At 41.0% G+C, this 25,481-nt stretch overlaps 1 protein-coding gene across 4 annotated transcripts in view; it reads left to right on the plus strand.

Moving 5' to 3' along the window:
• The window catches only part of KLF3 (KLF transcription factor 3), a 35,369-nt gene extending 11,323 nt beyond the window's left edge, over positions 1–24,046 (plus strand). For 3 of the 4 annotated variants that reach the window (XM_061164552.1, XM_061164550.1, XM_061164551.1), the window contains 5 exons: positions 2,812–2,907; positions 9,640–10,126; positions 11,010–11,160; positions 17,245–17,405; positions 20,079–24,046. In XM_061164552.1, coding sequence (XP_061020535.1) covers positions 2,851–2,907; positions 9,640–10,126; positions 11,010–11,160; positions 17,245–17,405; positions 20,079–20,260 — 1,038 coding nt within the window. In that variant the 5' untranslated portion in view covers positions 2,812–2,850 and the 3' untranslated portion in view covers positions 20,261–24,046. Of the gene's footprint in view, positions 1–2,710; positions 2,730–2,811; positions 2,908–9,639; positions 10,127–11,009; positions 11,161–17,244; positions 17,406–20,078 lie in introns of those variants that run through there. The other variant, XM_061164553.1, reaches the window with a different exon arrangement.
• The last annotated feature ends 1,435 nt before the right edge of the window (positions 24,047–25,481 follow it).

Raw genomic sequence — 25,481 nt, forward strand, 5'->3', positions numbered from 1 at the left:
AATTAATACATTTAAAAATAGGCACACAGGTATGTATAAATCTGCCCCCACCTCTCCCAAGAATTCCTTGTTAAAGGTTAGGGTGTGTCTTTTTCTTATATTTTTTTTTTACATGTCCTGCTTGTTTCATAGCCTTTGACTATCACTGAAAGTATAATCAGTCATTTTAGAAGCTACAAGATTGAGAGCAAAGTACTATTAAATATGTGAGTGGACAGTGAGTGTGGTTCTCTTCACAGTGACGTTTGAATTTTGCACAGACCTTTTATTGCCAAGTGATGCTTTATTTAGTTAGGAGTTTTAAAATGAGGTATTCTAAATTCTGTAATATCATTTCTTGTTTATTAGCTGAAATCCTTGTGTATGAGAAGTATCCCTTCATCAGTGATTGAGTTACTCTTTGAGGTACAGTTCTGAATAAACAACCCTTACAATTATTTTTTACTAAAAATGAGTCCAGTTTTGTTAGGAGGGATGCTTTATGCTAGATGAATTTTTCTCTTAAGATTACAAGTGTTTCAAAGCACTGATTTCCTTAAATTTAGATAAAACATAAAAACTAACAAATTAACTTCACCAGTGTCTTAAAATGACACAAACTGTAGCAAGTTAATGTGTCATTCATTTCTAAATGGGTTCAGTAGTTACTGCTGTAGACATTTGAAAAAGTCAAATGTACTGTACATTGAAGGGCTTTATGAGCTAAATGATGGGGTTAGGATTTAAACCAAAATGAGCTCCAGACCCCATCATCTTTAATTCCACTGTGCTGCTCCTACTGGTAGTAAAGGATTCCAGGTAAGGCAAGGCAAGAGATGATAGGAAACTATTGGGATGGTGCGATTTTCAAGTGACAAGGTCCTGTATGAGATCTCAGATAGGATGAAAGCAGCCATTACTTTTTAAACTGAATTTAGTCTGAGTTTTTTAAGGGTGTGTGTGTTGGGGAGGGGGTGGTGTTGACCACTAAGGCTAAATATTCTAGGAAAGAGGCAAGTACTTGACATTGTTCCAGAGATCAGAATCAACAAATTTAGTGCTGTGTGTATAGTATTATAGATTCAAAAATTGTGTGCATATTCAGATAAACACCTTGCAGGGCAAAAAGAGTTTTTCTTTTTTTGGATTTTATTATTTTTAATCTCATTTAATTTCCCCAAAACCTTGAAGGTAAATCTTTTAGGAAGTAGACAAAAGAGGTGCCCTCTGCATTTTGCATGTAAAAAACGGCCTCCCCCCATCTACTTCCCCACGGCGAGGGTCAAGTACTGATCTCCTGCTTGAGTTTCAAGATCAGAACTCTTCCACTACACTCCTGAGAATATGAGTGCTTCTATTTAGAAGGATTTGCAGCAAGATACTATCTAGTGGAGTGGATGAATCTGTAAGAGTAAATTAAATCTAAAAAGCTTGGGGAAGGATGACCGGCCATGGGTCGAGGCTGCTGAATCATCTGACCTCATTGATACAAGCATGCGATCTCACATCTTTTGTGTATGGTCCGCTCTGGGGCCCTGGGCAGCAATTCTTAGCACCATATCCATCTGTACAGCTGCTAGGCTGGGAACTGGTTAATAATAGATCCCAAGATACAAAAGGGGTTTTCATCCTTCATTATGAAATCATCCATTTTTCACTGGCTATGGGGTTTGTTCTTACTGGGACACAGAAGAGGGTGGTAGCACCATTGATTTGAGCAGCCTGGTTTCAAATTGTGTTCGCAGATTATAATACGTCCTGTGATGTAGGAAAATATAATTTTGAAGTCAGGGCCTTATGTTGAGTTAATGATGATATTCACGTGTTGTCATGAGACCCAGGACAGTCTTTCTTCAGCACAGCAGTGAAGCACAAGAACTACACAGTATTACTTTTATAATTGTGCATGAAGATATCTTAGTTTAACCCATAGAGCGTGGACACCACTAACGACAGGATTGCTGTCAGGGAGGTGGGGATGCGGAGTTTAAATATTGAAATACAGGAAGTAATCTAAACAGGAGTTTCTACACCTTTTTCAGATGGAGCTCAATCTAGAACTTGCTCACCTTCCCACCCAAACAAAAGTGATATATAAAGACCTGGCTTTTAACCAAAGTGCTGAACATTTAAACTAAATTTGGATAAGAGGAGCCTGAGGCAAGTTGTCCATCCTCGTTGGGGAACAGATCCCACCAGTTGTTCAGCACGGTCGAAAAAAAAAAAAAAAAATCTGATTGGTTCACGCGGTGACATGCTGAACTTGATGGTGTGAAACCACACATACTGGAAAGGAAACGTTTTCCCAATAATTGTTACGTGAAATTATGGGTACTACATAGTATGCGCATTACGATCCATTTAAAAAGAGTTTGGAGGGATAAAAACAAAGATAGTCGTGATAACTGTTTCTAGGTTGTCTTTTTGCCTGCCTTATTTTTCCCTGATTTTTCTTTTATGACATAAGATGGAAAGGAAAGTTGTTTTTTTTTTTAACATTTGTATATAATGTGAACTTCTGTTGAGCTGCACAGTAATCTTATTAAACAAGCTTGGCTGCTCAGGAGGGCTGTACCTATTGTTCCAGAAACGTCAGGGTTTATGTTTTTGAGTTAGAAATGCCAGTTGACTCTCCTCTGGTCATGACCATGGAGTCTGGTCTTAATTATATCAAATGGCATTTTCACAGGTAAGAAAAACAAATTCCAGCCATTCTGGGGGCAGGGGAGAGGAAAGACCAGAGAAGCAGGGTGAGGAAATTTTTTTTTTTTTCAACAGTTTATATTGAAAGTAACCTCAGGATTTAGACAGACACCTTGTTTTGTTTTCCAGGCTAAACACCAGAGCACCCTAGAAAGCATAACTAAAAGAATGCTCATGTTTGACCCAGTTCCTGTCAAGCAAGAGGCCATGGACCCTGTCTCGGTGGTAAGTTTTCCAAAACTAAACACCTCTTGTTTATTCCAAGTGGTAATAACTTTACTGTGTGTTGTGTTATTCCTTAAAAGTACTCCTTACCCGACAGGCATTTGATAGGCAAACTTGTAAACAGGATCCATGTTTTCTTAAACGCTATGCCCCAGTCCCCCACCACACCCAGGATGTCATCCGCACAGAGCTTGAGCCACAAGTACATCTGCTCACAACAGAAATAGTTTTTCAGAAACCCCTTAGTTGTCAGTTTTTTAGTCTGAGCTCTCAAGATTATTGATTTTGGCCAAAAGAGAAAAAAAATGGCCAGACTAGTTTTTAAAAATTAATGTGCATGTGGAATGTTTAAAAAAAAAAATAAAATTGTACACAATGTTTATCATGAGTAGGAAGCAGTTTCCAAATGTACCTACAAGAAATCTTCATCAAGAGTGAGTTTACTTAGAGGTATTTTTCACTCAAGATGACCACCCAGACTATATAGAGGAGTTTCTTAAACATGTTTGTGAATGTCAATCTTTTTTTTTTTTTTTTTTGATTGGAAGCAAAAAAAAAGACTCCATTTTGCTTCACGTAGTGCTTAGGATGTCCTTCACAAAAATCATTAAAAAGATGAAAATTGGGAGAAGAAAATCCTTGATCATTTTGCATGTAAAAATATATTAAGAATAAAATGATTTGCTTAAACTCCAGGCAGGCAGCCTTGTGGAGCTGTGACTTGGGAGAAGCTAGAGAAAGAACTTGACCCTGAGGATGGAATTTTGTTTCACTCAGTCTGTGGTGGCTGGGAGGCAATTAGTCTCATCGTCTCTTTCAACACTTCAGTGCTAAGCTAGCCCGGTCTTCATGCCTGTCGACCACCAAGGAAGGAGTAGTGAGTCCAGTTGTTTATAAGAGGTGCAACACCAGCTCCCTGGAGGTTGGACAGGGCTGACAGCAGAAAGGTGTCCGACTGCAGAGCCGGGAGTGGTTGAGACTTGAGGGGCTCTGGTTTAGTGAATGTGAAATAACACAGCCGCACTCCCAGCTCTGTCTCTCTTTTCTTCCTCGGGCTTGGAAAATACTCACAAGGGGGAAAACTTGGCCTGAGTTGTGGCTCTGAAGGTTGGTAATGACACGCTTGCAAAAATTAGATCATCCTTATGCGCTGGCTATGGAGTTCCTGCCAAAACTGTTTATACGAGACACGGGGGTCACTCCAAGGCCCTTGGAACTGAGTTGCCATGGAGATTTCTGCGCCAGTGTTTACCACTCTGTACGGTGAAAAGTTAAGTCAGAGTGGCTTTAAGGAAACAGCATTTACATTCTTGCCTGACAACTGTACAACCACATGATAATAACAGAGCAATAAGAATTTTATTAATCAAAAAGCTAAATTGGCTTCTAATGTTACTCATTTTGTCATCAACCCCTTCCCCCAACTATTGCATGATCATACTGGAGGAATATTAAGGTACAAAATGTCCTCATTAATTGTATCCTTGAAATATGAATAGGGTTTTAGTACCAGAGACTATGATTAATTTGGTAAATGATGTAGGCCCATCAGTGATGCATTTTACTATTCAGTATACTTCCAGAGCTTTTAATCAAGCATGAGAATGTGTCACAAGAGCCTAATTTAAAGCTGAAATGAACTTCACCATACAAGGAAATGCACTTAGCTGAAAAAAACTGGAAATAAAATGAATTTTGTTGTAATAGTTATAATGCTGTAACATATTAATGCATGGAGTTAAAATATGTGGAAGTATTTTTGCAATTAATGGTCTTTTTCTCCTTCATGCTCTAGTTTTCAAGTTCTGCTAATGCTTATAGAATTTAATCATATTGTTTCACCAAAAGAGAGTTCCAATCCTTACAATGAAGTTTCTTTGTTTCCACTCTTAAATCTTCAAATTTTATTTTTCCTACCTTCATAGGTGAAGTATATGAAATCTGATTTATCATTCCTTTATTCCTTTTCTCTTTTTCATTCTGCCTTTGACCTAAAGGTTGAGGTCTTTGTTTATTCAGGTCAGTGTTCTAAACATGAAGCAGTAACATGTAAGATTGGTTTTCGCTTCAATTCCACATATGAATAAAAATATTTTACTGTTATTTATTCCCCTCTCTCACCCCTTTTCCCTAAAAGTTAAGAAGAGTAAAAATAATCTGCCTAGTTGGTGTTTTGCTATAATTTAGAGAAAGTGAGGAAATGTCATTTTTCTCTTCCTAAAGTATAAACCTTCATAATGCTCACTAAACCTTGTGCCTTCAGGCAGACTAGACTTTGGATTGTCGATCCCATTAAGATTTGCAAGAATAGGGAACAGAGTACACCCCGCCCCCCATCCTATGCTGTAGATCTCTGCTGCTTACTGTCAATGCGTTGCTGGCAAAGCCATCAGCAGCTCCCTGAGTCTCCCAATTTTTTTCTTATTTATAAAATTGGAGATACTTACATGTAAAACATGAAATGGCAGGTGTATATAAAATGCACATGTAAAGGAGTTGTTTTTACCAATACTGCCAAAGAAGGTTGAAAACTAGAATTTAATTCAGGAAATGAGAAAAGAAAATTTTTAAAAAGTATTCCTTCATATTCTTCTGTTCCTAAAGGAAGATTACTTCTGAAGAAAGTGTATTTTTTTCTTTAATGAAAATTATCATCTAATAGACTCCTTACAGATGAAGAAGTACTTAAAATCAGTAGTCCCTCTGCTGTGTTCTCACAGAAACTTTTCATGACTTTTCTGAGCCTGGTAGAAAGAGAGCTTTCTACTTTTGTTTGCACAGAGGGGCATGACATTTGCTCTTTCCAAAGAGTTTGTTTATAAATGCACCGCGCCTTCCTGCACTTGGAACTCCACCCTTGGTATGAAGATTCCTTTGACTTGCCATCGCCCTGTCACGGACGGTCGCATTTTTTTTTCATATTAATGACTAGTGAAACAGACTCACCCACGTTTCATGCAGTCACTCTGTCCACTTAAACCATCTTGTAATGGAAAACTTCACCAAAACTATTTCCAATAAAATGAGAAACTATTCATTCTCACTTTCACAGGAAGTGATAGCATTGGAAAATTATCCAAACCCTGTGCCTTTTTCCTCATCACACTTAAAAAAAAATTTTTTTTTTTGAGAATCAAAAAATTGTTATGCTGAGCCTGGTCAGTGGTAAAAACTTGCTCAGAGAGCATGTTGATTCATGTCATCCATTCATCCAGTGTTCTCTGAGCACTTGGGCTGGACCATCATCTCCCACTCCATTGACAAGAACCCACCAACAAGTAAATAAGCCACGGCACGGAGGTGTGAACACTTGAATGAATGTTACCACAGAGGGAAAGAACCGTTCTTAATACCAGACCTTTGGGGAAAGTAGCCCCCTTGCCGCCCTTACTGGGTGGGGGTCAGGAGTGGAGGAGACCTATGCTTGAGTCAGGAGGGCCATGGATGCCCAGCAGTGGCCAGAGGACCTCTTTCTGCTTCATCACTACTTGGGGCTGATGTGGATTTTGCTGGTGCAGCCACACTTACTTGCATTGCTTCATTAGAACACAGGAATGCTCTGGAACAGAGAGGAAGCAACTATTACCAGTGTGTATCCACCCAAGGCACACACCCCATGCAAGCCCTGTGTCAGTCCTTATGCTGTGGAGAACCAGATTGTTGCAAGCTGATTGCAGTGGCTTATGTGCTCCACCCAAATGATTAAAGTAAACATGCCTCATAGAAGGTTCTGGTAAACATTGCTGTGAAGTTTGCTAGTGAGACAGTTTGAAGAACCACATTTCTTCACCCTCAGGCGAAGCAGTCAGACCAGAAATAGTTAACACTGGACTCAGTTGTATGCCCAGGTCAACGAAAACAGTCCCCCTGCTTTTAGCCCTGGAGCCTTCCAAAGACCACATGTCCAGTGTGGGGGATAGGGGGCATTCATGGGAGGGAAGACTCTCAGCAAAACTGTGCATAATGTTTATAAAATTCAGCTCTGTGTGGCTGTTTCTTTATGGCTCGAGAAACCTGAGACTGTTATTAAATTTGCAAATCCCCCAGGTTCTAAATTCCTGCTTTCCTTAAACTCACCCCACAGATAGAAAAATCCAGCCATGACAGCAAGAAAAGTTTGTCCTCATCCTGCTTCCTATGTAGTTGCCAATAACTTGGAATTAAAATCTAGGTCATAGGGATGTCTTTGAAGACTAGGGCTGAAAATGAGGGAGAAGCTACATTTCTGTGAGTAGAAACAATGAACACTGCCTCCCATTTCCTGGAGTTTTTGTTTCTTGTACCAGAACTTTTGCCCTTTAGAAAATTATATCAAGCTGGCTAAACTTTAGAACTAGGAGAAATCTTTTTTCCTCCTGTAGTTAATTACTTCCTTAAGCCCTCATTGTACATAATGTGTAATTTCTGTTCGCAAACCTTGTGCCTCTTGCTTTTGCCTATTTTAATATTTCAATTTAAATCTATTGCATGTTAATATTACTGTATATTTTGAGGCTCTCACCTTGTGTTGCACCTCTGTGTGTCTCATTCTAAAGAAAGGTAGAAATAGCCTTTTCTTCATTTGATCTTTGATACATAATTCAAAACTATTTTTAAAAAACAATTTGTTTTGTGTTTCCTGATTTTATATCCCCATGTCCTTGTTTTTAAGCAGTATTATTAGTGGAAATTCTCCCTCCCCACCTTTAAATTGCATTTAAATAATTTACCAAATGTTAGTGATAAAAATTAGTATTTTTATTCTGTATCTCATCAATTTAGAGCCATGCTAGTCCAAGGCTGATCTATGGCACTTTGAGTCATTCCCCCAGTAACTCAGAATCTGCCTTTTAACAAGATTCCCAGGTGAATCTGTGTGCTTAATGAAGTCTGAAGAATACCTGATAATATCAAAGCCCACTGAAGTCCTAACACCTGTGATATACAGCAGGAAGAAAAGACTCCTGGGACCCCAGTGTGTGTTAAGTTCATCTCACAGGCGTCTCATGTCACAGCCTGCTAGAAGATGAGTATCCCGCACCACCTTGACAGGTTTTGACACAACCTCGTGACACTTGCCTGTCTAATATTTATTTAGTAATTTTTCTTGCCTTCTTTTCTAGAACTGCTTTTGAACATAATAAAGTTACTTTGAAAGTGCAGGACTGGGATTTCAAAGCAGCACTGATGAGTTGGGTGCATAGCCAGGTGGAGATTCACCCTATGAGGCCCAGAGAGAGGAAAGGGTGTGATCTCAGTAGTAATCCCAGTCAAAACCACTGCTGTCCCACAGTTATTAATAACTCATATTAGTGGCCAGTGAAGGGGCCAGGGAGGTTCAGAAATTAATAGTGCATTTAAGCTGTTTAATTATAAGTTCCCATTAGTGGGTTTTCTCAGTTGCATTGTGAGCTAGTGTTGCTTCAGAATCACAAATGCATTGAATTTTAGGGCTGGAAGAGAAGCACAGTGTGTTATTTTTCACCCTTACTGTAAAACATTCACATATAAGTAATCCTCTGCAGTTAGACTTGACATGTTACCACTGAAAATATGTTCCCCTAAAATGCATGCAAGTAAAGGGTTTATGTTGAGTTTAATTTTTTTTTTTAAACATTCTACAACAGACTTTAAATTTTACTTAAGGAGTAGAAGTAATTCTAATGAATTCCATGGCCAAAGACAGTACCCATAGTGTGCAATTAGGATTGATTTATATTTCAACCTGGTAAATGAGAGTTACGTTATCTTGATGATATAAGAAAGGAATGTATTTGAAGACAAATTCAGTCAGTTACGAACAGATCTTAGATTTCGCAGGGGACTCTTTATCTCACCTCCAGTATCTTGTTAGGTTGTCCCCCAGTCTCTTGATGAGGGAGTAGCAAGGTGGAAAGGAGAGAAGGCAGAGCCTCAGCTTGTATGTAGGTCCCTTCCAACATCACGTGTCCTTACTTGAGTCCTGTTATATTTGCTCTTTCTTATAGTTCTGTGTCATCCTCAGATTTGGAGATTAAATCATTTTCTACAGTATCTCAAATTGTGGATAAATCTGTTGAACAAGTTGGGGCCAAGGACATAATCGCCTTCGTGTGGGTGGCCTTCTGTATATAAGTGTGTGGGGTGACTAGCCATCCTGAGTTGCATGATACTGAGGCATTTCCTCAGATGTCAGACATTTAGCACTAAAGCCAGGATTCGTGGTCACCTTAGCATGGATTGGTCAGTAGGGCTGGAGAGCATGCCAAGGCATACCACATGGCTCGGTTTGTCCACATTATCCACAAGCATGGGAAATGTTCTGTGTCTTTATGCTCGGGTGGAGGACACTAAAGCCAAGGAGGGTATTTCCTGCCAATTAAGAAACCCCATCAGAAAAGCAATAAGGTTCCTTGGCTTGGCTGGTTCTTGATGAATCCCAACTCCTAACGATAAAGGCCCATAAGCCTTTTGTAACCTGTTTGAGAATTTTTCCAGGCGTCATCATCAATCTTAACATTGGATATGGCCATCACTGTAGAGTTGAACTTGATATGTTTTGTGTGTGACATGGTTACCACGTTAACTTCAGTGCCTACATTTATTAGACCAACTCTTTCATGGTATTTTTTTTTTTAAGTGTCAAGCATATATCTAAATCCAAACCATTTATGAAAGTCCATGTAACTGAATATGCCTTGTTGTGTATTTTCATCTTATTTCGTGTTTCAAGCAAACACACCTGTCCGTTGACACGTTTCTGTCTCCTAATAGTCATACCCGTCTAATTACATGGAGTCGATGAAGCCCAACAAGTACGGCGTCATCTACTCCACGCCGTTGTCGGATAAGTTCTTCCAGACGCCGGAAGGCCTGTCTCACGGGATGCAGATGGAGCCGGTGGACCTCACGGTCAACAAGCGGAGCTCACCGCCCTCCGCCGGGAACTCGCCATCCTCCCTGAAGTTCCAGCCCTCGCACAGGCGAGCCTCGCCCGGGCTGAGCCTGCCCTCGTCCAGCCCGCCCGGGAAGAAGTACTCGCCGCCGCCGCCCGGCGTGCAGCCCTTCAGCGTGCCGCTGTCCATGCCGCCGGTGATGGCCGCGGCCCTGTCCCGCCACGGCATCCGCAGCCCGGGCATCCTGCCGGTCATCCAGCCCGTCGTCGTGCAGCCCGTCCCCTTCATGTACACCAGCCACCTCCAGCAGCCGCTCATGGTCTCCTTGTCGGAGGAGATGGAAAATTCCAGTAGTAGCATGCAAGGTACCGTTCTGTTCTGCAGCTCACCCACCCTGCTACCGCCCCCGCCCCGTCCACCCGCGTTAATCCGGACTTGCAGCGCTTCGCTGCCAGGTAGTCTGGTCCAATTGAGGGAGCAGAGGAAGCAAGGGGCCAAGAGCCGCTCTACTCTGCAAAGGAAGCACTCGACTCAGAGGCTGCCTGAGGCGTTTCGTTTTTCTAAGAGTTGATCCTGCAAGAGCTGCCAAGAATCAGACTGTCTGTGTAATGCCATGAAACGATTAGTTTCACTATGTGCTTATCAGCTTTGGGATAACAAGAATCTTGACTTTACATTTTGCTTTATTGAATGCCAGCATGGTTCTAGGTGCAAAAGGCTGGTAAGAACTATTTTTAGACCAGGGCTCCCCAGCCTCCAGGGTCTAATGCCTGATGATCTGAGGTGGAGCTGACATAATCATAGAAATAAAGTGCATGATAAATGTAATGGACTTGATTCACCCCCACCCCACACCCCTACATCATTCCATGGAAAAACTGTCTTCCACAAAACCAGCCCCTGGTGCCACAAAGATTGGAGATGGCTGCTTTAGACCATGTGATAACTAATGGCTATCAAAAGCCAGCTTGTTTACTGATTGTTCAGAGGCTGCAGGTTGTTGTAAAAGGAGATAACCAAAAGTCATAAGGAAGAAATCCCCTGGGGGCTATGTCTTAAAAGTCCAACTTCCTACATAGTGTTTGCTAACAAAGTAAGAATTCCACCCCCGGGTTTATTTCTGCTGTCATTTTGCCAAAGGTAGATACTCACACATCAGTGTGGTAGCTAGAAGCTGTGGGATAAGCTTTTAAAGGCTGGACATTGGTAAAGTGTACATAGAGTAACTTTTCTATTTTTATTTTTTAGTACCTGTAATTGAATCATATGAGAAGCCTATATTGCAGAAAAAAATTAAAATAGAACCTGGGATCGAACCACAGAGGACAGATTATTATCCCGAAGAAATGTCACCCCCTTTAATGAACTCAGTGTCCCCCCCGCAAGCGTTGTTGCAAGAGTAAGTATACTGAGGTCTGCCCGGCAGTTGCATAGCAGCGTGCATCTCAGAACTGGAATGGAAGCCCGAGCTTCCGATGAGGGATGACTTGTGGATTGCTAGGACCACCTGGTGGTTCGGGGCAGCCCCTGGGCCAGATGGACTCTCTCCACAATCACTGTGCTCTGTTACACTCCTTGGGTTACTTTTCAGTGAGTCAGTCACCCTTCATTTTGCCACTTTACCCCTTAAATCATTTTTATCCTGTTTTTTTCTGTCCTTCCAGACTATGTGTATATAGTCCTCCCATCATCTTTATCCCAATGTGGATTGAATTTGGTGTTCTAGATATCCCACTTAAGGTTGGATCCTGAAAACTCTTTATGGGATCACTCATCATCCTTCCTGTTGTCGGTTCTCATAAAGCACAGTGTTTCTGTGATGGGGTATGGCTTTGATCAGAATTTTCAGGCCAACCACAAAAGCCCAGGAAAGATTCTCCAAAACCAGTCCTATGGCAACAGAAAGTTGACGATACTGCTCAGAGAAGCTTGGCTTTGAAAGAGCTCTTTCTTCTCCAGTCTTTTTTATTGTGTGTGCCCTAGAATGTTCGGTCTGCTTTAGAAATGCCATACAGTAGGAAGTTTACACTGTACCCATCAGTATCCGGGCACCTGAACAGTGGTTTAACTTGCTGTCATATGAGGGTGTCACACACAGGCTAAATAACATCATTATTGTGGTTTGCACCATCCTTGACTTCTCCCAGGGTTTACCCTGGGGGCTGTGCTTGCAGTAGGTACAGACATCGTCTTTGGCCCAACATCTTTGATCCCACCTCTGCTCGCCACCATATTTGTGACCTTGGCCTAGCCACTTGCTCTTTTGCCCCTGCTTTCTCTTGATTTACATTATTGGTTTTAATTATTTTTCTTATATTATGGTCCTTTCAACATTGGGTTTAAGGACCAGCTGTCTAGTACAGAGGAACTATAACAGTTATTGTCTCCTCAGACTCCCTTCTATCACTTTCCTCCCTATATCACTTTTCCTCCAGCTTTTCTGCTCCCCTTTCTACTTTATCTTCTGCATTCCTCTCTCCCTTACATAAAAAATTCTGTAACAGAATATGAATTCTCTGGTTTTAGAACAGCTATTTTATGGAACTTCAAATAAATTCTGGTTGTATCTACATTCAGTCCAAGTAGGTGCATTCATAATAGCTCATGGGTTAATTATCATTTGAACCAAATCAGTTTTTTTTTTGGGAGGGAAGGAGGGGGAGTTCATCCATTCCCTGATACATGAGAAGAGAATGAATCTCCTGCCCCAGCCACACCAGTAGGGAGCCTATCTGATGGTCTTTTCATTGTTACCCTTCACAATTGCATAGCACTCCTTTCCCACAAAATTTAAAAAAAAAAAAAAAAAAGAGGAACTTTTCCAAGTGTTTTCGAAGGAGTTATTTCATTCTCCCAAAACAAGCATGTGGGAGTCAGAGCAAGCAAATAGAGAACTGACGAGCCAAGACATAGGTGAGTCTGCTGTAATCACACCATTAACAACAGCAGAGGGGACCTGGGCTGATCTCCCCCTTCCAGATGTGTGCTCTTCCTGCCATTTTTAGATCATGTCTAGCAAATTACATCTGCTCCTGTACTTGACTGAAAGGAAAAACAGGCCAACCAAAATGGGGGGCTTCCCTGATGGCTCAGTGGTAAACAATCCACCTGCAATGTAGGAGACAAGGTGGATCCCTAAGTCAGGAAGATCCCCTGGAGGAGGAAGTAGCAACCCACTTCTCTTGCCTGAAAATCCCATGGACAGAGGAGCCTGGTGGGCTACAATTTATGAGGTTACAAAGAGTCAGACACAACTTAGTGACTAAACAACAAACCAAAATGGACACAGCTGAATTGCCTCTTTTTTTAGAATGACAGATGTCTCTACAAAGTAACTGGTACCCTGGCTTAGCACTTGTAATTGTTCCTGAACAGATGATAAAAAAGATGCTCTAAAGCCAGCTACTCACAAAGGGAGGGATCCATTGACTATAAGGGGTATTCCAAAGTGGAGGTTATTGTGAATTACAATGTAACATATTTCAGAAGAAGAATATTTGAAGGCAATATTCTGTTCCCTGAATGCTGCTGAAAAGAAAACATCTCTTATTTTAAGTAATGTTCTTTTGATGATCTTACATTCAATGGCTTTTAATGATTAATGAGTAATGTGCTTCTTCTAATGCTGATCTAAGAATGCATTTTGCCTCTCAGAAAATTGAACAGAGTAGCCACAACTGGAACATGTACTTTTTAAGTAATTCTCTCACAGATGTGATTAAGTAATGTCTTGGAGTATGCCCAGTAGCAGCCCACATAGGAAACCAGCTAGCCAGGAAAGAATCACTGGAAACCAAATGCCTGGTACCATTTCAATGAGGCAGCCCCAATGATATTTGCCTTAGGAAGCCATTCCTTTTCAGGGGAGGACTACAGCCTTGAAATCCATTTTGCTTAATCATAAAGTTGTAGCTTTAGAATTATTTATAAAGTCACTCAGATTCCTTTTGTTATTTATCTGTATGTATGAAAGTGTATTTAGAACAAAATCTTGTAGATCAGATTTCCCCATTGAGTTGTGTACATGAAATTGTAGCAAACCTAACAGGGATCAGCTTGGACTTCCCTGATGGCCCAGTGGTTAAGAATCTGCCTGCCAGTGCAGGGGACACAGGTTCAATCCCTGGTCCAGGAAGATTCCACATGCTTCATGGCAACTAAACCTGTGGGCCATAACTACTGACCCCATGAACCCTAGAGCCTGTGCTCCACAATAAGAAAAACCACCTCAATGAGAAGCTCTTGCACAACGAGAGAGCAGCCCCCATTCTGCTGTGACTAGAGAAAGCTTGTGAGCAGGATGAAGACCCAGTGCAGCCATAAACAAACAGTTGAAAAATAAAAAAGAGGGATCAGCTTAATTCAAAACAATGACCAGGTCTCTGTTATTTACTAGGTATCCTAACTTCTTAGAAAGATCTCAAAACAACCTCCTTAAAAATGAGCCGTGAAGAGAGCAAGAAGGGTGAATGAAATCCCAAGATCCTGAGCCTCAACCTATACCAATGTCTGGCCCCTTTCAAGATGGACTGCTGACCCCTCTCAGAGTATTACTGCCTTCCGATGCTGCCAGCATCTCTTTATCCTGGAGTAGATTCATGATCTGGTGTTAGGACATGCCCCCAAAAATTTCTCAAGACTAGACAACTGTAAGGACGAAGTTTGCAAGTGGATTTCTGAACCTTGAAATATCAACAGCTGCCGTTGAGCAGATTTTTCATCTGGACCAAACGTTAAGTGCTTCGTGTGCATCACTCACAGCAGCCTTCTGAGGTCCTATTCAGTTCAGTTCAGTCGCTCAGTCGTGTCTGACTCTTTGCGACCCCATGAACCACAGCATGCCAGGCCTCCTTGTCCATCACCAACTCACGGAGTCCACCCAAACCCGTATCTGTTGAGTTGGTGATGCCATCCAACCATCTCATCCTCTCTCGTCCCCTACTCCTCCTGCCCCCAATCCCTCCCAGCATCAGGGTCTTTTCCAATGAGTCAGCTCTTCGCATGAGGTGGCCACAGTATTGGAGTTTCAGCTTCAGCATCAGTCCTTCCAATGAACACCCAGGACTGGTCTCCTTTAGGATGGACTGGTTGGATCTCCTTGCAGTCCAAGGGACTCTCAAGTGTCTTCTCCAACGGCGCAGTTCAAAAGCATCAATTCTTCCGCTCTCAGTTTTCTTTATAGTCCAGCTCTCACATCCATACATGACCACTGGAAAAACCATAACCTTGACTAGAAGGACCTTTGTTGCAAAGTAATATCTCTGCTTTTTAATATGCTCTCTAGGTTGGTCCTTACTTTCCTTCCAAGGAGTAAGCATCTTTTAATTTCATGGCTGCAGTCACCATCTGCAGTGATTTTAGAGCCCAGAAAAATAAAGTCAGCCACTGCTTCCACTGTGTCCCCATCTATTTCCCATGAAGTGATGGGACCGGATGCCATGATCTTAGTTTTCTGAATGAGATCCTATTAATATACCCATTTTACAGAGAGGAAACTGAGGCATGGAGAATGTAACTACCTTGCCAGGGGTCACGGGGACCATCAGTGGTAGAGCTGGGATTTAGAGCTGAAGCTCACAGCCTTTTAGGGTCCCTTTTTTGAGGCTGACATTTTCACAAAGTGAGTAACTGAAGCAATGATCATCATTACTACCCAGAAACTATTAGATGCCCAACCTTTAAAATCTTAATAACTGGGAGAGACTTCTGAACTCATCTGGGATTCTCTCCCAGTGTCCCAGAAGCACATAAGATACATTTAACTGTTCATTTTTTTTCCTTCAGCACTTTGTTTCCTGAAGTTCTTTTAAGATGAAAATTTTCAGTCAGTGACATTAAAGTTGAAATTTTAAAGTAAACTGATAAGCTTTTCTTTTTATTGAAGGATCTTCATAATGGGCTTTTATTTTAAAAAAAAAAAAAAAAAAACACTCTGTCCATAAATCTCTTCACTTACCTACTTTCCCTGTTACTTTTATGTTTATATAACTGAAGTCCTTGTTCCCTGCCCCATCCCCACCCCCCACTAGTTCGTTTCCCTTTTCCATGTATCTAAACTGGCTAAACTTCATTCTTCCCTATAGTCCCTCTAAGTATCAGGGTAGGAAGGTAACGTGATACTCAAAACTTACAGTTTAAAAAAAAAGAGGGAAATAAACAGAGTTTTCTTTGCTCATAATTGAGAAGCAAGGTCACTCAAGGTAAAATGTACCTTTTTATTCTCTTCCTAGTCACTTCAGGTGCCTGAAAAAGTTGTTGATAAGAGATGTATTTATTAATATATTTTTACCAAGATAAATACGTTTTATTTCAGGAACTAAGTATTTATTTTCCTTTCCACCAGTCTTTCCCCCCACCCTGCATATGTTCTTGTATAACATTTTAAGAAATTTAGATTCAGATTGAAAAGAAACAGGAGTCTTTTGTCACAGAGACCAACTACATAAGCTTGTAATGTATCAAGTAATTAGTCATTAGGGAAGCAAATGGACGGATTAGGACTTGTTAATTACTTACATCAATCAGCAGGAGAAGCCTGAGAAAACTACAGATTTTTCCTGGCTCTTCCTCATCTGCCATTTCTACCAACTTCCTTTCTGAAAAAGAGGAAGTTCATAGTAATGACATTCAACAGGATTTGATTTCAACCCCTCCCGCACCCCTGAAAGGTATGAAGGCCCAGGAAAAGGCGGGTGTGGGAGAGGAGCCAGGAAGGTAGGGAGGATGGCAGGCAGCTGCTCAGGGCCCCGAGACTGCACCTGGGTCCTGGGTGAGGTGCTCCCTCGCCGGACCACTAGCCGTGCTTCAGGTTCTCTTCCAAGGAGGAATAATAGTGACAGTAAAGGTCTGAGTTTGTTAAGACAGCATGCCAACAAACTGTTTTTTTTTTTTTTTGAAGATCAAAATCAAATGTAAGCCTCTTTAAGAGACTCAAACTAAATGCCAATTACATAGAGGATAAAATACAGATTCATCCCACAGTGTGGTTGCCTGAGACTTAGGAGTTTGACCTCTTAGGTTTTCCCCAAAAGAACAGTAAATGGAAACCAGAGCGGCCTGTGAGAAAACAGTACGGTGTTTAGCCTCCAACCACAAAATTCTGCAAAGCAAATTTCTGTTGAGGGAAAGACTCTCCCAGCACTTTGCACCTCCCTCTAGCATAGCACCTAAGCCTTCTTACTGTCGTTACTTATCTACATGTCTGTCTCCCCCTAGAGTGTGAGCTCCTCCAGGGCAGGAACCCTGTTTTTATTCATCTTTGTGCCCCGGTGCCAAGCACAGTGCCTGGCTCATGGTAGGTGCTCACTCCATGTTTGTTGAATGAATATAGCAGTGCTTCTTGGGTTGATCAGCTAATTTCTTTCTGTTTATTTTGTTGGGTTTTCTGTTCGTTTGTTTCTGCCCAGTGTTGTTAATGCTTTTGGTAGCCTGAAGGCAAGGATCTTGCACCTCACCATCTTGCATTTGGCATTGGCTTTCCTAGGAATCACCCATCAGTCATCGTGCAGCCCGGGAAGAGACCTTTACCTGTGGAATCTCCAGACACACAAAGAAAGCGGAGGATACACAGATGTGATTATGATGGATGCAACAAAGTGTACACTAAGAGCTCTCACTTGAAAGCGCACAGAAGGACACATACAGGTATTAAGAGACTCACTTCGTTTACCTTCTTAGGAAGTACTAGAAGGGAGTGTTAAATGATCTGTCCTGGAGAGATTACTACCGTGAAATTTTTTCAGGCGTCTTGAAAGTGGCCCTAGTCAGCTACAGCTGTCTCTCTGCAGTTGTGAAGAACGAAGTTGCTGATGATGATCTGTTTTTCTAGTAGGACATAGTCAGGGTTCTCTGCGTAACAAGGTCTCTCACAACCACTTGCAGCTCTGCCGTCTCTGTAGTAAGAGGCAGAGAAGGGCAGGACACCTCCACTGCGAGCAGAGGGGAAAGTGCCCTTAACCACGGGCCTGTGTCATCAAAGATGTGGCCTTCGTGTAGACTGTCATTTAATAAATGTTGTACATTAAAAAACAGTTCTTCATGCAGAACAAGTAAATGCAGCAGTGTATAGAAATGGAATTCAGATGGAAATGGAAGTCATTGACGGGAAGAAAAGTAAAGAGATGTTGGTAATTATCATCTTCTAAAAGTGAGGGCGCTTGTATGCCATCACCTGCCATATTTGTTCTAGGGTATTTTCCAGCTTGCCAGGTGTTGTGTATAGAGCAGGCAGGCAGATCTTATAAAAACTGTTAAATAGGTGAAGAAAACATAAAGTTGTCCCCTGGGCTCCGGAACAAAACATCTTAAGGAATTTGTACAAAAGTATTTTAAACAAACCTGAGTAATTGCAGTTGGTAGTGGTGACTAATGTTTATGGGAGGCCTCATCTGGCGTGGCCTAAAGTCTTTGATGTGAAATTCTAGCGTAATAGTCATTTGCCTCTCTGTACATTTCCTTAACTCAGAATGCAGGGGTTTGGGAGCCTTGTGAGTCATTCTCGCTAGGAATATTTACAAAGAGAACAATCTGGGATTCGGAAGAGGAAAGGAACTGAAGTGTGTGGCAGAGTGGAAGTGAAGTTTTTTAGCACATCCTGTAAGGAGGCAGAGGAATCCACCCCGCACACAACTGTCCTTCGGCTTCCTCGCAGCGTAACTGTGGAGAGAGCTGAGGCCACAGCCTTGCGGTTAGGGGATCACCCAATGGGCAGTGCCAAGCAGATTCAGGAATGCCTCCCCAGGGGCATGAATGGGACCTGAGAGGTGGATGTTATCACATGCCAGCGTAAGATTAAAAAGACATTGGGTATTTGGATAACAATTTAGATGTAGGAAAAATTACCTCTTACATGTATGTTCTGTGCAGTAAAGTGGGTAGTATAAATTCTGAGTATGTCATTGAAATGCCAAGGAACGGCAGTCCTTTAAGGTTTCTGGAAAGCTGAGGAGATAGTAAATGGAAATGAATCTGTGATGCCCATTACCCATTATTACTAGTTTAAACAGGCAAAATTGCCATTAGCTGCCTGTTTATTAGTAAAAACCTTCATACTGACTGTCCTTGTGACTTCCCCACAAGTAAGTAAGTAAGTGAAAGGCGCTCAGTCGTCCAAATCTTTGCGACCCCGTGGACTATACAGTCCATGGAGTTCTCCAGGCCAGAATACTGGAGTGGGTAGCCGTTCCCTTCTCCAGGGGATCGTCTCGACCCAGGGATCAAACCTAGGTCTCCCACATTGCAGGCAGATTCTTTACCAGCTGAGCCTGTGACTCCCCAGCAGCGGTCTTCTTTTTCTCACCTGTGGATTATCCTTGCCCAGGAGAGAGTTGCAGAAACCTGACGTCCCCTGACAGGGTGGGGAGAAATTACTCTGTTTTCATTAAAGCGTTATACTTAGGCATTGATGGTGTTGACTAACCAAAAAGCAAAATGCAAAATCCCTGATAAATATTTCAGTTCATAGGGACTAAGGGACTTTACATTTTTAGAAAACTACTGAATAAGAAAATCCCCACAAGACTTTTGATTTGGGCTTCTCATTGGATAATGCCTCATGTAGCTAAGTTCCTAAGTAGGTTTACAACTTGAAGGTTAGCAAATACAGATCACTGTGTATTAAGAACAGGTTCGTCACTACTATTGAGGGCAAACCCAAAATTATTTGGTAGCCCCTTAGAGTGGATTTCGGTGCCATAAATATGCTTTAAGAACTCTTAAAACCCACCCTTCCCCCCTTTTGGGGAGCAGAAAGCCAATTACACATTAATACAGTTTCTTTTTCTTGTCTGTCCCCTAGCGGTTCATACGGCAGTATTATTGAGGAACAAATATATGATCATATATTGGAAATGATGTTTGTCAAGAGCTATTTTTCTTTTTATTTTATATTGGAGTATAGCCTGTTAAAATGGGCTTCCCTGGTGGCTCAGATGGTAAAGAATCTGTCTGCAATGCAGGAGACCCGAGTTCAATCCCCGGGTTGAGAAGATCCCCAGGAGAAGGGAATGATTACCCACTGCAGTATTCTTACCTGGAGAATCCCAAGAACAGAGGAGCTTAGTGGGCTGTGGTCCATGGGGTCAGGAAGAGTCAGACACAACTGAATGACTAAGCTCATAGCCTATAAACAGTGTTGTAATAGTTTCAGATAGACAGCAAAGGGACTGAGCCTTACATATACACATATGCATTCTCCCCCAAACTCCCTTCCCATTGTCAAGAGTTTTAGCTCAAAAATATTTGCTGTCTTTAATTGTTAATATCGTTTTGCTATTAGAAAAAAAAAAAAATAAGCTCCTTTCCCCCACCTCTCTGCAGGAGAAAAACCCTACAAATGTACGTGGGAAGGATGCACATGGAAATTTGCTCGGTCTGATGAACTCACAAGACATTTCCGAAAACACACTGGCATCAAACCTTTCCAGTGTCCAGACTGTGACCGCAGCTTCTCCCGCTCCGACCACCTTGCTCTTCACAGGAAACGCCACATGCTCGTGTGAACACCTCCACCGCCCGCCTCAGCGTGGCCCCCCACCCTCCAGCTCGCTCTCTGTCCTTCCCATCAGCTAACTCATTTTTTACATGTACATTTTAATTTCGATTCAGCTGGTCTGAATCTGAATTTATATCATTCAAACTTCCATATGGTCAGTAGTAAATATCCTCTAATCCTCCCTCTCCTTACCACGGGTCAGACCTAAAGAATGTGAACACTTTTTTTTTCCGGGGATGCTAAGCAAACCCTTCTTAGAGATACGTTTAATGTAATGAAAACAAGGGAACATGTAAACTAACATAACCAATTGTCGGTTTCTCCATGTATTCCTCAAGAGAACATCAAAGTAAATGTATTACAAGTACAGTATCCAGCCTGCTAGTCCTTGCCAGAGACATCCAGACCTATGTGCCCTGTGATCATGTTTGGTGCTTCACAGCGAAAAGAAGGGCGTAAGCTCTCACAGATTAGCTAGACTTGCAGCCGGCTGTCGGGCTAGTACAGTCAGCTCTTCCTTTGTCCTTCACATATCTGGCTTGTCAACTTGGATTTGTCACTTCATCTAAATGTACATCCTTTAACCCCCTTTGTGCCTGCAGCTCCTTGGGAGGGCTTTGCCGCCACTGGGAGGGGAGCCAGAGCTGCTGATGTAGGTGGGTGATGTCTGTCAGTTGAGGGGATGGATGCTTTATTTGCCTCGTGGAGTTAGAGCAAAGGGGCATGGAACAGAAGCAGAGCGGGGTGGGCAGAGGAGGAAGCCATCCATCCTGCTGGGCAAGGGCTTTCTGGTGAGACGTCATCATTTTGTAGCTGGGCAGAGCATTCCCAGAGTTTCAGCCTCTATGCATGTTCAGCTATGCAGAATCCTATTGCAAAGCCAGATAGAGTGGGCTTCTCCATACACCTGTCTCCATTTCTGCAATGTCCTTCATGTGCATCACCAAGCATTGATCATAGGACTGCCACAAAAATATCTGCCCAGACATGGTTAAAAAAAAAAAAAATCTTTTGGGTAAGGGTATGAATGGCCTTCTTTTACCCCACCTATTTAATAGCTTTTTTGCAAACAGGAAAACTTTGAGTGGTAATTGTATTCCCCTATCCAATTAATCATGGAAACTTCATACGGAAACTTTTTAGCTGCAGACTGCCTAATTGGCTGTCATCTGTGTTCAAAACACATATCGTAAACAAGCATCTGCTAATGCTTTAGTAGATTCCTTCAATCTAAGACCTGAGTGACACTATTTGTAAATATAAATAGTTGTGAAGCACACATACTTTTCTTTGGGGGACAGATTTCTGAAAAATCTGGAAAACCACAGTTCAGGGATTCATAAATGTAGCTCAAATTCCCAAATGTTTACTGTGGGAGCTGGCAATCTCCTGTCATTATCACATATCCTATCAGAAAAGAACAAACTGAAAATGACTCGTGTTTATGTTGACAATTAATAGCACCATTATTTTAGGGGAAGTTTTTCAAAAGCAGGCTTTTGAGCACTATAGTGTAAATGCCAATAAAAATAATCTACGCATAGAAATGCCATTGGTCCTAAATTTGAAGAAAGTGGGCGACGGTGGTCTAGTGTGGGTGCATGTAAGTAAATGCGCATTCATCCCTCGATAAAGGAAGGAGGAGCAGAGAGAAGAACAGAATCCTGAAGATTCATCCCAGCCACAACTCAGGATCCAACACAGCCGTAACTGGGAGGAATGTACTGTTCAGTTGTTCTTAAAACATCAGTGCATGAGTGATTCTGGAGGCCTGTGATCATGTGGGGAGCTTACTTTGATGGCGCCATGTTAATAAAAGTGAGTTGTAGGGACTGCGCCCCTAAGAGATCCCGCTTATCAGCCCTCGGATCCAACTGAAAGGCGATGTAGTTGAGAAATGCAGAGTAATTTGTATGTGGCACTTGGTTTTTATTTTCTTTATTTTTTTCTTAAGCACTGCAAAATTTGTTTAGAATATTAAACCATCCTTATGAGGCTTTTTTTTTTTTTTTTGCAACTATGACATGAATTGAGGGATTTAAAAAAAAAATGGCTCTTGGAAAAGTAGGTATTGTCTATATTGTAGATGCTTAGTCACATTCATGCCAAAGTGTTTATAGCTTGAAATGGTTCTTCCACAACACACCGAAGAATGGAGTGCAAATAACTATTTTTTTTTTTTATGAGCTAACCAATTTGTGCATGTTCTAACCCATCTTGAAGGTGGGAAAAGAGGCAAGAAAGGGTAGAAAATTGATCTTTGGATAATTAGCTTTGAGTCGAAGTCCAGCTGATAGAAAGCTTCATGGGTTCTCATGAAATTTAATATGTGTTTGCTATAACATATTCAAATTTTTTTCAAAAAAGCAAGCAGAACCCTGCAAAGACTTACTACATTACTATTCAGCCTGCTTAGATATGGTAACATTAACAAGAATACACTTCAGCTCTGAAAATAAAGCAACCCAGGAAGCTTTTTTCTGTTCCCATGCTGGCCTATATACTTCAGTTACCAATTGGCTGTTAACCAAATTTTCCTTCTTTATATATATTTGTATTTTAATATGATAGTTGAAAAATTTAGTATCTTAGTAATTTTTAGCTGTTATTGTGGAAGACCTCCAATACAAGATAAGGTACCCTTGAACGTGTGGTTTTAATGATATGCCATGTTACTATCAATGGTGATTTTAATTTTGAATATTTTAAATTGATGAGAATGATTTGTAAACATGAAGTTGGTGTTGTATAAATTCTGTTGGTTATAGAATTTCTTTGATGATTATCCAAGTGTCATCCTGGGGCAGAAGTCAGAAAAATCAAATCTGCAACCATCATTATTTTAGAGTTCTAAAATGTGAACCTACATCATAAATGGGCATTAACATTCTAAATCACCTGGTTTGGAGAATGTGTTAGCAGCATAGCTATGTTCAACTAAGGAAATGGCTAAATACCAGAAATTTCAAGAGCCTTGGAACAGATTTACAGGGGAACTCTATATGTATGTGTATATTTTATTAAACACCCATCTGCACTATCAGTGTTGCACTAATGTGGAATTTGAAAAACTATATTGCTGATACTGTATATCTGCACATCATTCCTGATTAGATTGTTTAAAAGACAATCTCAAAGGTCTGAGGTTTTAAAATAATTTGGTTGGTTTGAAAATATACAGTCATCTTGAAGGAGTCACTGTCATGCATGAAGTTGCTCAGAGTGGTCTTTATTCTCTTCTTGGTCAAGGTTAACAATTTCTAAATGATTGCAAATTCACTTAAATAATACATTTACAAAGCCATTTTACATGCATTAAACGAGGGCTACAACAATATTATGTTTTACAAATACTAGCACTTTTTTTTTTGCTGTTATGTACTTAGTGTTAGAGGGTCAAAATAATCTTTCTGCTTAGCATCTCTTAAACCATACCTGCAAATATAGCAGGATTATTACATTTACAGTACTTTAATACTTGTATAAACTATGCAGAAATTTTTAATAAAGTGTAATATATTTTATAAGCTAATAAGACTGAATGGGTAAAGGTTTTTAGCATGCATTAGTATACTTGCAAATACTGAAACATTTTGGTAATCTTTCTTACTAAAGATGTGAATGTTTAATGTTCCTTCTCTGTTTCTACTCTGTAGTCCAATGGGAATTCAGTAATGACATTTTGTCATGTCAAACTGTGAACATAAATTTGTACTGTACAGTCCTCATATACTATATACAGTATGCAATATATGTATTATATACTTGTTAATAAAACCATCAGAATATTAAATGTGATCATGTGATTACTATATATACAGTGATCACTAGGAACAGAACTTACTAGCAAAGTCACATGAAAGAGACCCTTACTTACAAATTTCAAAGTAAATCATCCTTTAATAAGCAATCATTAATGGAGGGAAAGAAAAGCAGATCTAACTGGGGGATGCACTATATGAGTTAACCTTAAAGCTGCGTCCCTGGTCTTCTGACAAGAAATTTTCTAAGTACAAACCATAAACGTAGACAAGCCAGCATGAACCTACAAACTCCCCTAGTGCATTCTTGGAATATTTTATTATGACCCTGCTGCTGCTGAGTCGCTTTAGTCGTGTCTGTCTCTGTCCAACCCCATAGACGGCAGTCCACCAGGCTTCTTTGTCCCAGGGATTCCCCAGGCAAGAACACTGGAGTGGGTTGCCATTTCCTTCTCCCTATTATGACCCTAACTACCTCCAAAAAGAATTTTCCGTTTCATGTGTGTAATAACTTTAAACTTTTTAGTAAAAGATCAAAATTCATAACTTGGACAGTGGGGAGTCAGGAATTATATCTGGATGAACATGATTTCTTTAAACCTTCAATAAGCCATGTCCGTGGACACTGCTGTGTCTTTGTCATTTAAAGTTTCTAAGACAAAATGTCTTGCCCTCTCAGAATCCCTAAATTTAACTGAAGCTGGCTTTTTAGCTCTCTCAACAGATTCCTCCAGCAAACTTCATCTTAGCATAACACAAAATAATGTCTGACTGGTGCTGGTCACAAGACAACTTCACCGGTTGGATGGGTGAAGGAAGATGGGGAGAGGCTGAATTCAGTCTTCGAGTACTCTCCATCAGCCTACTCCAGGGAACTTCTCTGGTTTTATATTGTGATAGTTGGCTGCAAGCTCTAAAAGTATTTTATGTGTCTATTGCATTCTAATGGAATGTCACCTTGAATTAGTCCAAATGATTGGTTGCAGTCCTCCACTACATATGGGTGAGATGATACTACCTGGTGAGTTGAAAATGCAACCTAGCCATCTAAGAAAATACTTTGTTAAAGCTGGATTCTGCCTGAGTGAGTGATCAGAATGATGACAAATACAGGTTTTATGAGAAACCAAATTCCTTGAGAAATGGTTGAACAAATTAAGATGTTCAGCACACACACACCAAATACATAACCATTGTCCAATATTTTATATGCTGTAAGGTTGAAGACCAGGAGCTGACTGTGGCTAAGATCATGAACTCCTTATTGCCAAATTCAGACTTAAACTGAAGAAAGTAGGGAAAACCACTAGACCATTCAGGTATGACCTAAATCAAATCCCTTATGACTATACAGTGGAAGTGAGAAATAGATTTAAGGGACTAGATCTGATAGACAGAGAGCCTGATTAACTATGGACAGAGGTTCGTGACATTGTACAGGAGACAGGGATCAAGACCATCCCCAAG

This window comes from Dama dama, chromosome 17, assembly GCF_033118175.1.
Source record: "Dama dama isolate Ldn47 chromosome 17, ASM3311817v1, whole genome shotgun sequence".
NCBI lineage: Eukaryota > Metazoa > Chordata > Mammalia > Artiodactyla > Cervidae > Dama > Dama dama.